Raw genomic sequence first — 12,227 nt, 5'->3', positions numbered from 1 at the left:
ACAAGAAGAAGAAGAGAAGAGTGGTAGTAGTGGGAGACTCCTTGCTGCGTGGGATCGAGACCCAAGTATGTCACGAAGACCCATGGACTCGCCAGGTATGTTGTCTCCCGGAAGGACAGATTAGAGACGTGACTGAAAGGTTGCCTGCACTCATAAAGCCCACTGACAGGTATCCCTTTCTTCTCATCCATGTGGGAACAAATGATACCACCAAGCGGAACTACGAAGAGATCATGTCAGACTTTGAAGCTTTGGGAAGGAAACTCAAGAACTTTGGGGCCCAGATAGTTTTCTCTTCCATCCTTCCAGTAGTTAGAAGAGGGATAGAAAGGGAACGAAAAATACTCCGGGTGAATGACTGGCTACGAAGGTGGTGCCGACAAGAGAGATTTGGATTCTGGGACCACGGGCTATACTTCCTGGAAGATGGGCTGTTGGCTAGGGATGGGTTGCACCTCACAAAGGCTGGGAAGAATGTGTTTGGCCACAGCATGAAGAACTTCATCAGGAGGGCTTTAAACTGAATCCTACGGGGAAGGGAGATGTAATGTTGGGGGTAACAATGGACATAGGCGCATCCACTGCAATGGAGAGAACAGCTCTGATAGCGCCCAATAATAGTCTTCAGACACATGTAGGAAGAAAGCCAGACTATGAAGCACATGGTCTTCGATGTCTATATACTAATGCCCAGAGTATGGGAAACAAACAGAATGAACTTGAACTCTTAATACAAGAGGGAAATTATGACCTGATAGGTATAACTGAGACTTGGTGGGATGACTCTCATGACTGGAATACAGCAATTGAAGGATATAACTTGTTCAAAAAGAACAGGAGGAACAGAAAGGGAGGTGGGGTTGCACTGTATGTGAAAAATACCTATCTCTGCACAGAAATACAGGAGGAGGAGCTTGGTAGCCCCATCGAGAGCATCTGGGTTGAAATAAATGGAGCAAAGAATAAAAGGAACCTGGTGGTCGGAGTCTACTACCGGCCACCCAATCAAGGAGAAGACAAGGATGAAACTTTTGAAAAGCAAATAGCCAATGTTTTAAGGAAGCATGATGTAGTAGTAATGGGGGACTTCAATTTCCCCGATATTTGTTGGGAGACAAATTCTGCAAAACATGGTCGCTCCAGGAAATTCCTGACTTGTGTGGTGGATAACTTCCTCCTACAAAAAGTAGAGGAAGGAACTAGAGGATCGGCTATCCTTGACTTGATCCTAACCAACAGAGATGACTTAGTGGATAAAGTAGCAGTTACAGGAACTCTGGGGGAAAGCGACCATGTTGTACTTGAGTTCTTGGTTCTAAGGGAAGCAAAAGCCGAGTGCAGTCAAACGCGTACCCTGGATTTTAGGAAAGCTGATTTTCATAAACTCAGAACAATGATCAGTAAGGTCCCATGGCAAGCGATGCTAGCGAGAAAAGGAGTCCAAGATGGGTGGGAGCTTTTAAAAAAGGAAATTCTCAAGGCACAATCACAAGCAATTCCAACAAGAAGAAAAGGTGGAAGACAACAGAAGAAGCCAATGTGGCTTCAAAAAAAGCTTAGGGATGACCTGAAAACAAAAAAGGACACATATAGGAAGTGGAAAGAAGGCCAAGTAACAAAGGAAGAGTACAGGCAGATAGCACAGAATTGCAGGGATGGCATCAGGAAGGCTAAAGCTGAGAATGAGCTGAGGTTAGCAAGAGATGTTAAAAACAACAAAAAGGCTTTCTTCAGCTACGTGCATAGTAAAAGGCAGAAGAAAGAAATGGTGGTTCAGCTATTAAATAAGGATGGCAAAACGATAACAGATGACAAAGAAAAGGCAGAGGTGCTCAATTCCTACTTTGGCTCAGTCTTCTCCCAAAAGAGGGTCTATGACCCCCTGGCAAAGGCGAAGTACAGGCTGAAGGGGCAGGATTGCAGCTTGAGATCGACAGGCATATGGTCAAGGAACACCTCATTACTTTGAATGAGTTCAAATCTCCAGGGCCAGATGAACTGCATCCTAGAGTCATAAAGGAACTGGCAGAAGAACTCTCAGAACCGCTGTCTAGGGGTGGACGAAAGTCACTTACCTGTCCTCGAAGCTTGTTCGCGGTGGGGGGGAGGCGCTTCGCTGCTCCCCTCACGAAGTTCAGGCTGGGGGGGAGGCTTCCCGCCTCGCCCGACCGAAATTCAGGCCGGGGAGGAGGCGCCTCGCCTCGCCCGGCCGCGAACTCAAAAGTTTAAAAAAAAAAAAACGCCCCCGTGATAGGCTATGTGATGATTAACGTAGCCTATCACGGCTAGATCTGCAAAGTCAGCCGTGATAGGCTATGTTAATCGTCGCATAGCCTATCACGGGTGACTTTAAAAAAAAAAAGCGCGTATGCAAATGGCGGCCCCCATAGGGAGCCGCCATTCGCATTCCTTATTTGGTCGCTGTAGTCTACGTAAAGATTTACGTAGACTACGGCGAAAATAAGGGCAACACAAATAGCGTTGCCCTTATTTTCGCCGTAGTCTACGTAAATCTTTACGTAGACTACAGTGACCAAATAAGGAACGGGAATGGCAGCTCCCTATGGGGGCCGCCATTATCCGTAAGCGCTTTTTTTTTTTTTTTAAGTCACCCGTGATAGGCTACGTGACGATTTATGTAGCCTATCACGGCTGACTTTGCAAATCTAGCCGTGATAGGCTATGTTAATCGTCACGTAGCCTATCACGGGGGCGTTTTTGTTTGTTTTTCTTTGATTGGAATGGTGGCGGTGGCAGCCGGTCAAAAGACCGGCTGCTCCTCCCGCCCCGGATGAACACCTGCCGAACCGCCGGCCGGACCCGCCGCCGGGAGGGACATTCACCAAAGGTAAGTCCCATCCCGGGGGGGGTGCGGGGGGCGGGGGGGCGGAGAATTTCTCCCTGAAACTTGTTCGGGGGGCCGAACACGTTGGCGCTCGGCCCCCCGAAGTTTCGGGGAGAAATTCTCTGCCAACCCTACCGCTGTCTATTCTCTTTGAGAAATCATGGAGGACGGGGGAAGTGCCAGATGACTGGAGGAGGGCTAACGTTGTCCCTATCTTCAAAAAGGGTAAAAAGGAGGAACCTGGGAACTACAGACCAGTCAGTCTGACATCAATCCCTGGGAAAATTCTGGAGCAGATCATAAAGCAATCCATCTGGAAGCACCTTGAGAACAATGCCGTGATTACTCGAAGCCAACATGGATTTGTCAAAAACAAGTCCTGCCAGACAAATCTGATCTCATTTTTTGATCAAGTAACCTCCCTTGTAGACCGTGGGAATGCAGTAGATATCATATACCTCGACTTCAGCAAAGCTTTCGACAAAGTGCCCCATGATATCCTGATGAGCAAACTAGCTCAAAGTGGGCTAGATGAAACAACGATCAGGTGGATCCACAGTTGGCTACAGAATCGGACTCAAAGAGTGCTTATCAATGGGACCTTCTCAAACTGGGGAGAGGTAACGAGTGGGGTACTGCAGGGCTCAGTCCTGGGCCCAGTGCTCTTCAACGTTTTTATTAATGACTTGGAGGAGGAGGTGCAGGGAATGCTGATCAAATTTGCAGATGACACAAAATTGGGCGGGATAGCTAATACTTTGGAAGACAGAAACAAAATTCAAAGTGATCTGGATAGACTGGAGTGCTGGGCAGAAAACAACAGAATGACATTTAATAGGGACAAATGCCAAGTTCTGCACCTAGGAAAAAGAAACCAAATGCACAGTTACAAGATGGGGGATACGTGGCTCAACCACACTACACGTGAGAAGGATCTTGGAATTGTTGTCGATCACAAGCTGAATATGAGCCAACAATGTGATGTGGCTGCAAAAAAGGCAAATGCTATTTTGGGCTGCATTCATAGAAGCATCGCTTCCAAATCCCGGGAAGTACTAGTTCCCCTCTACTCAACACTGGTTAGGCCTCATCTGGAGTACTGTGTCCAGTTCTGGGCACCACACTTGAAGAAGGATGCACACAAACTGGAGAGGGTTCAGAGGAGGGCAACAAAGATGATCAGGGGACTGGAAACAAAGCCCTATGAAGAGAGACTGAAAGAACTGGGCATGTTTAGCCTTGAGAAGAGAAGACTGAGGGGAGATATGATAGCACTCTTCAAGTACTTGAAAGGTTGTCACAGAGAAGAAGGCCAGGATCTCTTCTTGATCATCCCAGAGTGCAGGACACGGAATCATGGGCTCAAGTTACAGGAAGCCATATTCCGGCTGAACATCAGGAAAAATTTCCTGACTGTAAGAGCAATACGACAATGGAACCAATTACCTGGGGAGGTGGTGGGCTCTCCCACACTGGAGGCCTTCAAGATGAGGCTGGACAGCCATTTGTCAGGGATGCTCTGGCTTGGATTTCTGCATTGAGCAGGGGGTTGGACTCGATGGCCTGTAGGCCCCTTCCAACCCTACTATTCTATGATTCTATGATTCTATTCTACGAAACATTTGAAAAATGTTTACAGATTTTACTGATGGAGTGCACTAGAAAGGATAAGATAAGATCCAAGGACAGAGAGTGAACTGTTGACAGAGAACTGCATCAAAACATAAATGCTTGGGTCCCCTACTCACCGGGGCTCCAAGTTTGCACTGCGGCATCAGTGGTAAGCCAGGAGGGCTCTGAAGGAGGGGGTCCATGGCAGCGGCCAGCTGCTTATGGCAGCGCCTCCCGCAGCCCAATCAGAAGCACTGGCTGGGCTTGCACGGCGTGGGGCTGAAGAGGCGACCTGGAGGGACGAGCTTTTTCACCGGTCCACTCCTTGGCTACTTCAGGAGGCAGTGGCTCAGGAGTCAGGCCTCCTCCACACTGCTGCCTTGGACTTGCCCAACCCACCCTGCCCTAAGTAAGGTTGCCTATTGCTATGGACTGCTGTCAGCTGCTGGTTGACTGGGCTGGGAAGGAATTTTACCTGGGGATCAATTGGGTCATTTCACAGGGTTTTCATAGAATCATAGAATAGTAGGGTTGGAAGGGGCCTACAAGGCCATCGAGTCCACCACCCTGCTCAATGCAGGAATTTCGCCTTCCTCATAGCAATTTAAGTTAGTTTAAAGGTCAATTCTTAAGCATCATTGTCACAACATTAGTGCGGATGGCATTGGGCTGCATCCAAGTCAAGGGGAAAGGGGGTACACACACCACTCACTTCCCAGTGGAAGGGGGAATCCTTGGGGGCAGGCCACAGGGCTCCAGCCCAGCTCGGGGGCTGGCACGCCCAGGGGGAGCAGGGGGGAAACATGTGAATGGCCCATGCCATGGCATGGTCAACCCCATGCTCTGGCCAAAACCTCCCCTTTGGGCCACCTAGCACTCGGGCTGGGATGTGAATCGGTCAGCAGGTGGGCTGGCCGATGATCGGATCCATCCCCATACCACATCAAACTCTACGCTGTAAAGGTGTGGCCGGTTTATAACCCAATATTGTCTCTGTGTGGTTACTCATAGACCTTCCTGGATGGCTACCCAATAAGCGCTCCAGACGCACACAATAATCTGTCCTGCTATGGCTGCTACAGCTGTCCTGCTATGGCTGCTATAGCTCAGTGCTAGGGCAAGCTAAGGGCCAAGTACACTAGCAATTCTTGCTGGACTGATTCAACCGTACTTGACCTTTGCCTATAAATAGGCAAGGGTCAGAGCACAGCATTACCAAGTAAGAAGGAAAGTTCCAAGAGAAGGGTCTGAGGTATGGCAAAGGTAAAGCACAGGTAAGCAGTCCAACACTAACACAGGCCATAATGCCAAGTCATGCAATAATTTAAAGGTCAGAACACTGAGGATTAGCCACAAAGCAAGGTCAGGGCAACAAGGATTCATGCCACAGGAGATGACTGAAAGATGTTGTTCTCAGGACTTCCGGTTTGGGACCGATGTAGCCCTGGCAGCTTCCGCGGACTCTCCGTGGGAGCTTTCTCAAACAGCTTTTTAAAAGGTTGAAAAACCTTTTCATCTCCCCCCTAGAATTGAAGGGGGGCAAGGCAAATAGCTCTGGATTTTTGCCTGGAGTAAGGTAACCTCCACGCGATAGTGGAGGAGCTGGATGCCAGGGTTCCCCCAGGGCTGTACCAATGCAAAAAGCTGTAATGAGACTCCTGTTTTATAGGAGAAAACAGGGCTTGCGTGTTCCATAACAATATATCCTGCAAGAAAAATTAGCAACCTATGAGAGACGATTTAAGAACTTTGAACAATATTTGAGAACATCTGAGGATTTGTAAGATTTATTGGAGAAAATTATGGCTGAACCGAGGAGACGAAAAGGGCTTGCTTCAACACCTCCCACAACTCCTATGTCAAAGGTGCCGAAAACAGAAGATTTAGCAGAATTATTTACGATGATGAAAACCCCATCTTTGCAATTTTTGGGACTAGTTCAAAGGCTGGACTTAATTCAAAATTCCATCACTGATATGCAGAGAGCCATGGATTTAATTAATGTGTCACAGAAAAAAATGGAGTCCGAAATTAATGAGCTTGAAGACTGAGTGGCAAGAAATGAGACAATAACACAAGTTATTTGTAAAAATATATCTGACAGAATCTCTCAATTGGAGGCCTATACGAAGAGAGCCAACGTACGTAGAGTGGGGATTAAAAGCTGGTCTAATGATGTGAAATTGTCTACTTTTGTGGATAAACTTTTGCATGAGATACTTTCTATATCCTCTGATTATTCTCTTGATATTGTGCAGACATTTCATGTGCCAAATGATTATACAATTATAGTTCAATTTGCAAAAGTCTCCACAAAGTGTTATATCCTGAATTTGGCAAAACAAGCTGAAAGCCTTTCCTGGAAACAGGATAAAATTATGCTGTTCCCAGATTACATCAAAGAAGTGGTGAATAAAAAAAGGCAATTTATCAAAGCAAAGAATCTGGCAAAACAAATGAACTTACGATATTACTTAAAATATCCTGCTACACTTTGTATTGTGTCTGAAGTCCAGATGAAGAAGTTTACGAATCATGAAATGGCAGAGGCTTGGTTGAATGTTAAAATGCGTGAGAACTCTGTCACAATTCCATGAAATGGAATTTCTAAATAAGTACTGTTAACTGCTTGTGTGTAGCTTTCATGATCTAGGCTAACTCAGAAGAAATTATTTTATACATATTTCTTTACCTTTATGTATTTTCTTTTTATTATTTTTTTCCTCTTTCTCTTTATGTTTCTTCTATTTTATATTTTAAAATAGACAAAATATCTAGTATAAAAATATTATTGACTGTTGAAGATTCATCTTAAGTTTTATTATTATGCAATACTATATTCTCTCATTTTGATGATGATGATTACTAATATTCAGGCTTTTGGGAATGAAGTGTAGAACTGTTGCATTGATATAAAAGATTGTTTTACTAAACTGTAAGGTTGTATAATAGATATAGTTTTTTAAAATAGAATACCACTGGAGGTTGGGAGATGTTGGAGTTTAAATTTAATTCTTAAGGGGTGGAGAGGGGGAGAGAGGGAGGGAAGGGGAAAGAACTTGTTTCTTTTTCCTTGACTTCCTTGCTTCCTCTCCTTTCTTTTTTCCTTTCTTTCTTCTCTTTCTGTTATTATGGTGTCCTAACTAAAATATTGTATGGATGAGAATTGAAGTATTGAGTAGGTTGTTGGTAATTTTGGTAATGTTTATAAAGATAAAATAAATAAAAATATATTTTAAAAAAAGATGTTGTTTTCAGCAGCCAGTCGGTCTCAATTGAAAGCTTTTGTAACCTGAACTCCCAGAACCCCACCCAGGGCTCAGCTGCAGATCTTCACAGGCCCTCTGGCAAAAGTTCTACTCTTGGGGAGAGCTTTGTCCCCAAGGAGGCCTTTACTCTTGGGGAGTCTTTTTCTGCAAGCAGGCACTCCTTCGCCTGGTCACCGTCTTGGCCTGTTCCTTCAGGTGCCAGCATTTTGGGGGGCTGGCAGTGGCTCAGGATCCCCCTCTGATTCAGAAACAGAGGGAGAAGGTTGGAGACCATCTCTCCCAGGGCCTAGGAACTCCTTGGTCAGCTCCAGAGTCCCCTGAAAGAGCTTGCTCCCTGAAAACATCTGGCTCAGGAGACTCCAGATCATCCTCTAATGAGGATTCCCCCAGGGGATTGGGGAGATGACACACTCAAGAACAGTGATCCAAGAAGCCACAAGCTACTACGAGTCAACTTCACCCATATGGATTTGGTCAAGCAATTAAGCATGTAAACCCAGAGGCAAAATTGTTAGGTGCAGTCTGCCCAAACCTAGTGCCCTCCAGATGTGTTGGACTTCAAACTGGCCATGCTGACTGTAGGATAATGGGAGTTTAATCCAACACATCTGGAGGGCACCAGGTTTGGAAAGACTGGCCTAGAGAATGTGCCCAAACTTTTCATTTCATTGCTTGAACATTTTTACCAAGGCTTTGCCTAGTAATTTTGGCTCCTGCCACCAGAAATAGCAACACACCCAGGCAATACATCTATAACAGTAATCAAGAGCGATCAAAAATGCAAACAAGTGATTTAGTAAGATAATAATGAGGAAGGCCAAGACAAACTAAGGAAGCAAAACTGTCTGACATGAACCTTAATCTGCCCTGATATTGTCAGTTCAGTAGAGTGGCCGCCGCTGTAGCCACCACCCTATTGGGCCTCGAAGCCTTGGAGATTTTACAAAAAGCAACAAATCCAGCTGGGATCAGAGATTCAAATTCCCTTCAGTCCAGGCATTTACACTTTACAGCTGCAACCGGAAAGTCCAAAAGAGCCGGAGAGTCCAAAAGAGCCACAGACTTCCCCAGGATGGGCGCATGACATTTTGGTGCTCAAAGTGAACAACAAGATGCGGCCACTCAAGCCACAACTCCACGCTGACTCTCCTGTAACTGCAGTCAGTCTTTTGTTCTCTTTCACAGACACAGACCTCAATTACATCATCCTTAGCTGGGAAGGGGAAAGGTGATCATTTTTTCGTATTCTAAAAATGTCAGAGTGATCCCTGGAACAAGAAGCCATCTTCTAACATTTGAGGGACATCACCTGTATATCGCAGTCTATAACATTCCATCATCAAGTCCAAAACTTTAGCCAAGTATTGCCTTTAGGAAAACCTATTCATATGAGTCTGGTAGCAAAACTCATAACAATACTTTCGACATTTAACATTTAATTCATAAAAACATAAATGTGCATGTGCTGGTCAGTTATACATTCGAGACTGGAAATGTTTATTTGCAAAATGAGGCACCAAAGGGAGAAGGATCTACAAATCAGGTGGAAAATATGTTCAACTTGCTATGCACATCACCTCTGTCACACTGGAAATGGGGGGAGAGAGAGAGAGGTGGTTTGTCAAGGACACGGGCAGTTTCACCCATATGCCGCAGCCACCAGGGCCTAAAATCTTAATGATGATTTTAGGACCATATTAAATTCATGTGCAGTAGCAGTAGCTGTGTAGCCCTGCCACAGCACACTGATGGAGGGAGAATAACAAATAAAGGCAGGAAAATATAAAGTGCAGTTAAGAAAGCGTCGTTTTGTCAAGTACAGCTCTTCCAATGCAATGGGGCTTGTTTGTTTTTTAATCTTAGCCTGTCCTATGGCCCCCAAGGTGGTTAAGGAGCTTTAGCGCCAGAAAAACAAAAATATGAACAAGTTTGTGTTTTTGATTGCAGGCCTCTTAAATGTGTCACCCAGCTTACCAGTCATGTGATGTGGCCTGCCTGCCAGGATATCAACACCCCTGTTTTTCAGTTCTGAGTTTATTAAGCCTTGTTGGACTGCCAGAGACATTGCTGGCTCCCTGTGTTTAACCTAGTAGGTCACACCTTGTACAGAAATGTTCTATGGGTTTTGATTACCTGTTCTGCACCATGCTCATGGCCATCCAGTCCAAGGGGTAGACATGTTTTCCAATAAGATCTTTAAACATTATGAAGGTTTCCATTAAAAAGTCCTAATGGGGGGGAAAAAATCACTGTGAATTTGTATCGTTCACATTCAAATAAAATAGTAACACATTTGCTCCCATAGAAAGGCGTTGCCACATGCTCAAGTTTAAAGTAGCCATGGGGCAGCATTCATATATAGATTACATAGAATCACAGGGTTGGAAGGGGCCTACAAGACCATCGAATCCAACCCCCTGCTCAATGCAGGAAGCCTGATCCCCAGGAGGTCTCCAATGCAAATACTAACCAGGGCCAACCCTGCTTAGCTTCCGAGATCAGACGAGATCGCAAATGGCCCCTCCCACTGATTTTGTTGCGCAAGCAGTCCCTCCCGCCACTTGCACAATGGAGATTTAATGCTTCCCATAGAAAGCCCCAGGCTGAGCAGGAACGCAAGCTCTGCTGTCCTGCCCCATTCCAGAAATGAGCGCTTCCGCTTGTTTCCAGTTGCTCCCAGAAACGCTAAATCTCCACTGTGCAAGCAGTGGGTTTCACGTGTGGAACGGAATTGGCGGGGATGCTGCAGAATCAATGGAGGCACAGTGCCCCATCGGATACTGCCCATAATGCACCTGGGTTGTACATGTTAGCCCAAAGACATTGTAAAGTAATGCACCTGTCTAGCATTTAAATGCAGCAATGAACTCGGGTGACAAAACAAAAGTAAGAGGGATTAGTGCTAGTATTCCTCACCAAAAAGCTCATTTTCATATGGAATTGCACTGGTGTAAGAGCATGAATACAAACCAATTAAAATAGATGATGACACAACTGAACACGTTTCAATATACCTGAAGTTCACAAGCAAGCAGCTGAAAATAAACCTACATGGACTCAATGTAGTCCACCCGCATTACTTCTCACTACATCACTTAAGTCATTTATATCAGGCTTCCCCAATCTGTTGCCTTCCAGATGTGCTGGACTCCAACTCCCATCATCCCAGCCAGCATGGCCCATCTGGGCACCACATAAGTGAAAGCTGATTTGGACTGAGACCCTGAAGGCAACATTCATTTTCTAGCATGTAGCCATGACTGTGGTGACAAAAAAGAACTACACATCAATACAGCACCTTTGAATTTTTCTGTGGCAGAACCCAGCTGGTATTTTAAAGATGAATCTAATTGGATTTTATATACCTTTAAATGTATATATCTTTAACAAAACAACTAGGAACAGCTATCTCCGTCCTAAACCAGCATTTGGAAGCCATGGTCAAGGGAGAATAGGTTAAAATTGAATAAAGACAAAATGGAGGTGAGACTGGCATGGGAATGACAGCAGAAGGGGATAAGCCTGGCTGTGATTCTATCTGATCAGGGGTGAGGGTGCTGCTTCTTGCGAAGCAATGTCCCTAGGCATGCCTCCTTCAGGCTTTGGCCTATAAGATGGTGTTTTCCTGTCTTAGGCAGGTCAGGCTTTGCTACACCAATCCATGCTTCTGCAACTTACAAGCTTGATTAATACAACACACTCTATGTGGGGCTGCCTTTGAGATGACTTGGAAGCTCCAAATAGGGCAGAATGCTGCTACACACCGGCTAACAGGTATTTGGAGGCAGGCATATATTCAACCTGCTCTGCACCAGTTAAATTCGTTGCCAGTTTCTCGTGGTCACCCCAAAATTGTGGAACTTCCTCCCTAAAGAGAGGTTAGGAGAACTCTCTCTGTTTCGGAAAGTGTGTAAGATAAATCTTTTTTTGCCAGGCTGTTGTCCAAGGTTGGTTTCTGCAGCTCTTTAACTATTGTACTGGTGTTTTGATGATACCATGGTTCTACTTTGTTTTAAAGTATATTTTGTTATTTGATGTAAACATGGGAAAAGTGGTACAGACATCTATCATCATAATAAAAGAGGATGTGCCTGGGTCTGTCTATCCATTTGCCAGCACTAGAGCATCAGGACTGTGAAACCTAGACACCTGAAACTTGGCATGCATACAAAGGGGACTGTAGGGGTGTGCACCTCAGGGTTATTCTGTTTTTAAAATGCATTACATCATTTTAATTGATTTAAATGTGTCCATGTGGTTGAAGCCTGCGGTAACGTATTAAACTATTAGGTGCAGACTTCCCTAAACAGCACACAGCTTCACAGTCCATACAGTTTGAAGCCAGGGGAGATTAGTAGGCTGAGAGACAGAGTTGTATGCCTGCCCCCTTCACTACTGCTGTGGGGCAGCCCCCCTCATGGAATGGACGGACCCCTCCCTCAGGGGGCCATGCTTAGGGGTGTCAGCAGGCATGGCTTCACTCAGACAGGGAGGGCACCATG

General features: G+C 45.4%; 1 protein-coding gene across 1 annotated transcript in view; it reads right to left on the bottom strand.

Moving 5' to 3' along the window:
- DOCK2 (dedicator of cytokinesis 2) overlaps window positions 1-12,227 on the bottom strand; it is a 409,918-nt gene that overhangs the window by 141,496 nt on the left and 256,195 nt on the right. The window contains 1 exon segment of the mRNA XM_084838639.1: window positions 9,859-9,953. Within this exon segment, the coding sequence (XP_084694765.1) occupies window positions 9,859-9,953 (95 nt within the window).

Source organism: Heloderma suspectum, chromosome 2 (assembly GCF_057233095.1).
Source record: "Heloderma suspectum isolate Gila_16-S chromosome 2, 16-S_ref, whole genome shotgun sequence".
Lineage (NCBI taxonomy): Eukaryota > Metazoa > Chordata > Lepidosauria > Squamata > Helodermatidae > Heloderma > Heloderma suspectum.
Note: the sequence above shows the minus strand (reverse complement) of the source record. Positions and strands in the feature narration are given on the sequence as shown.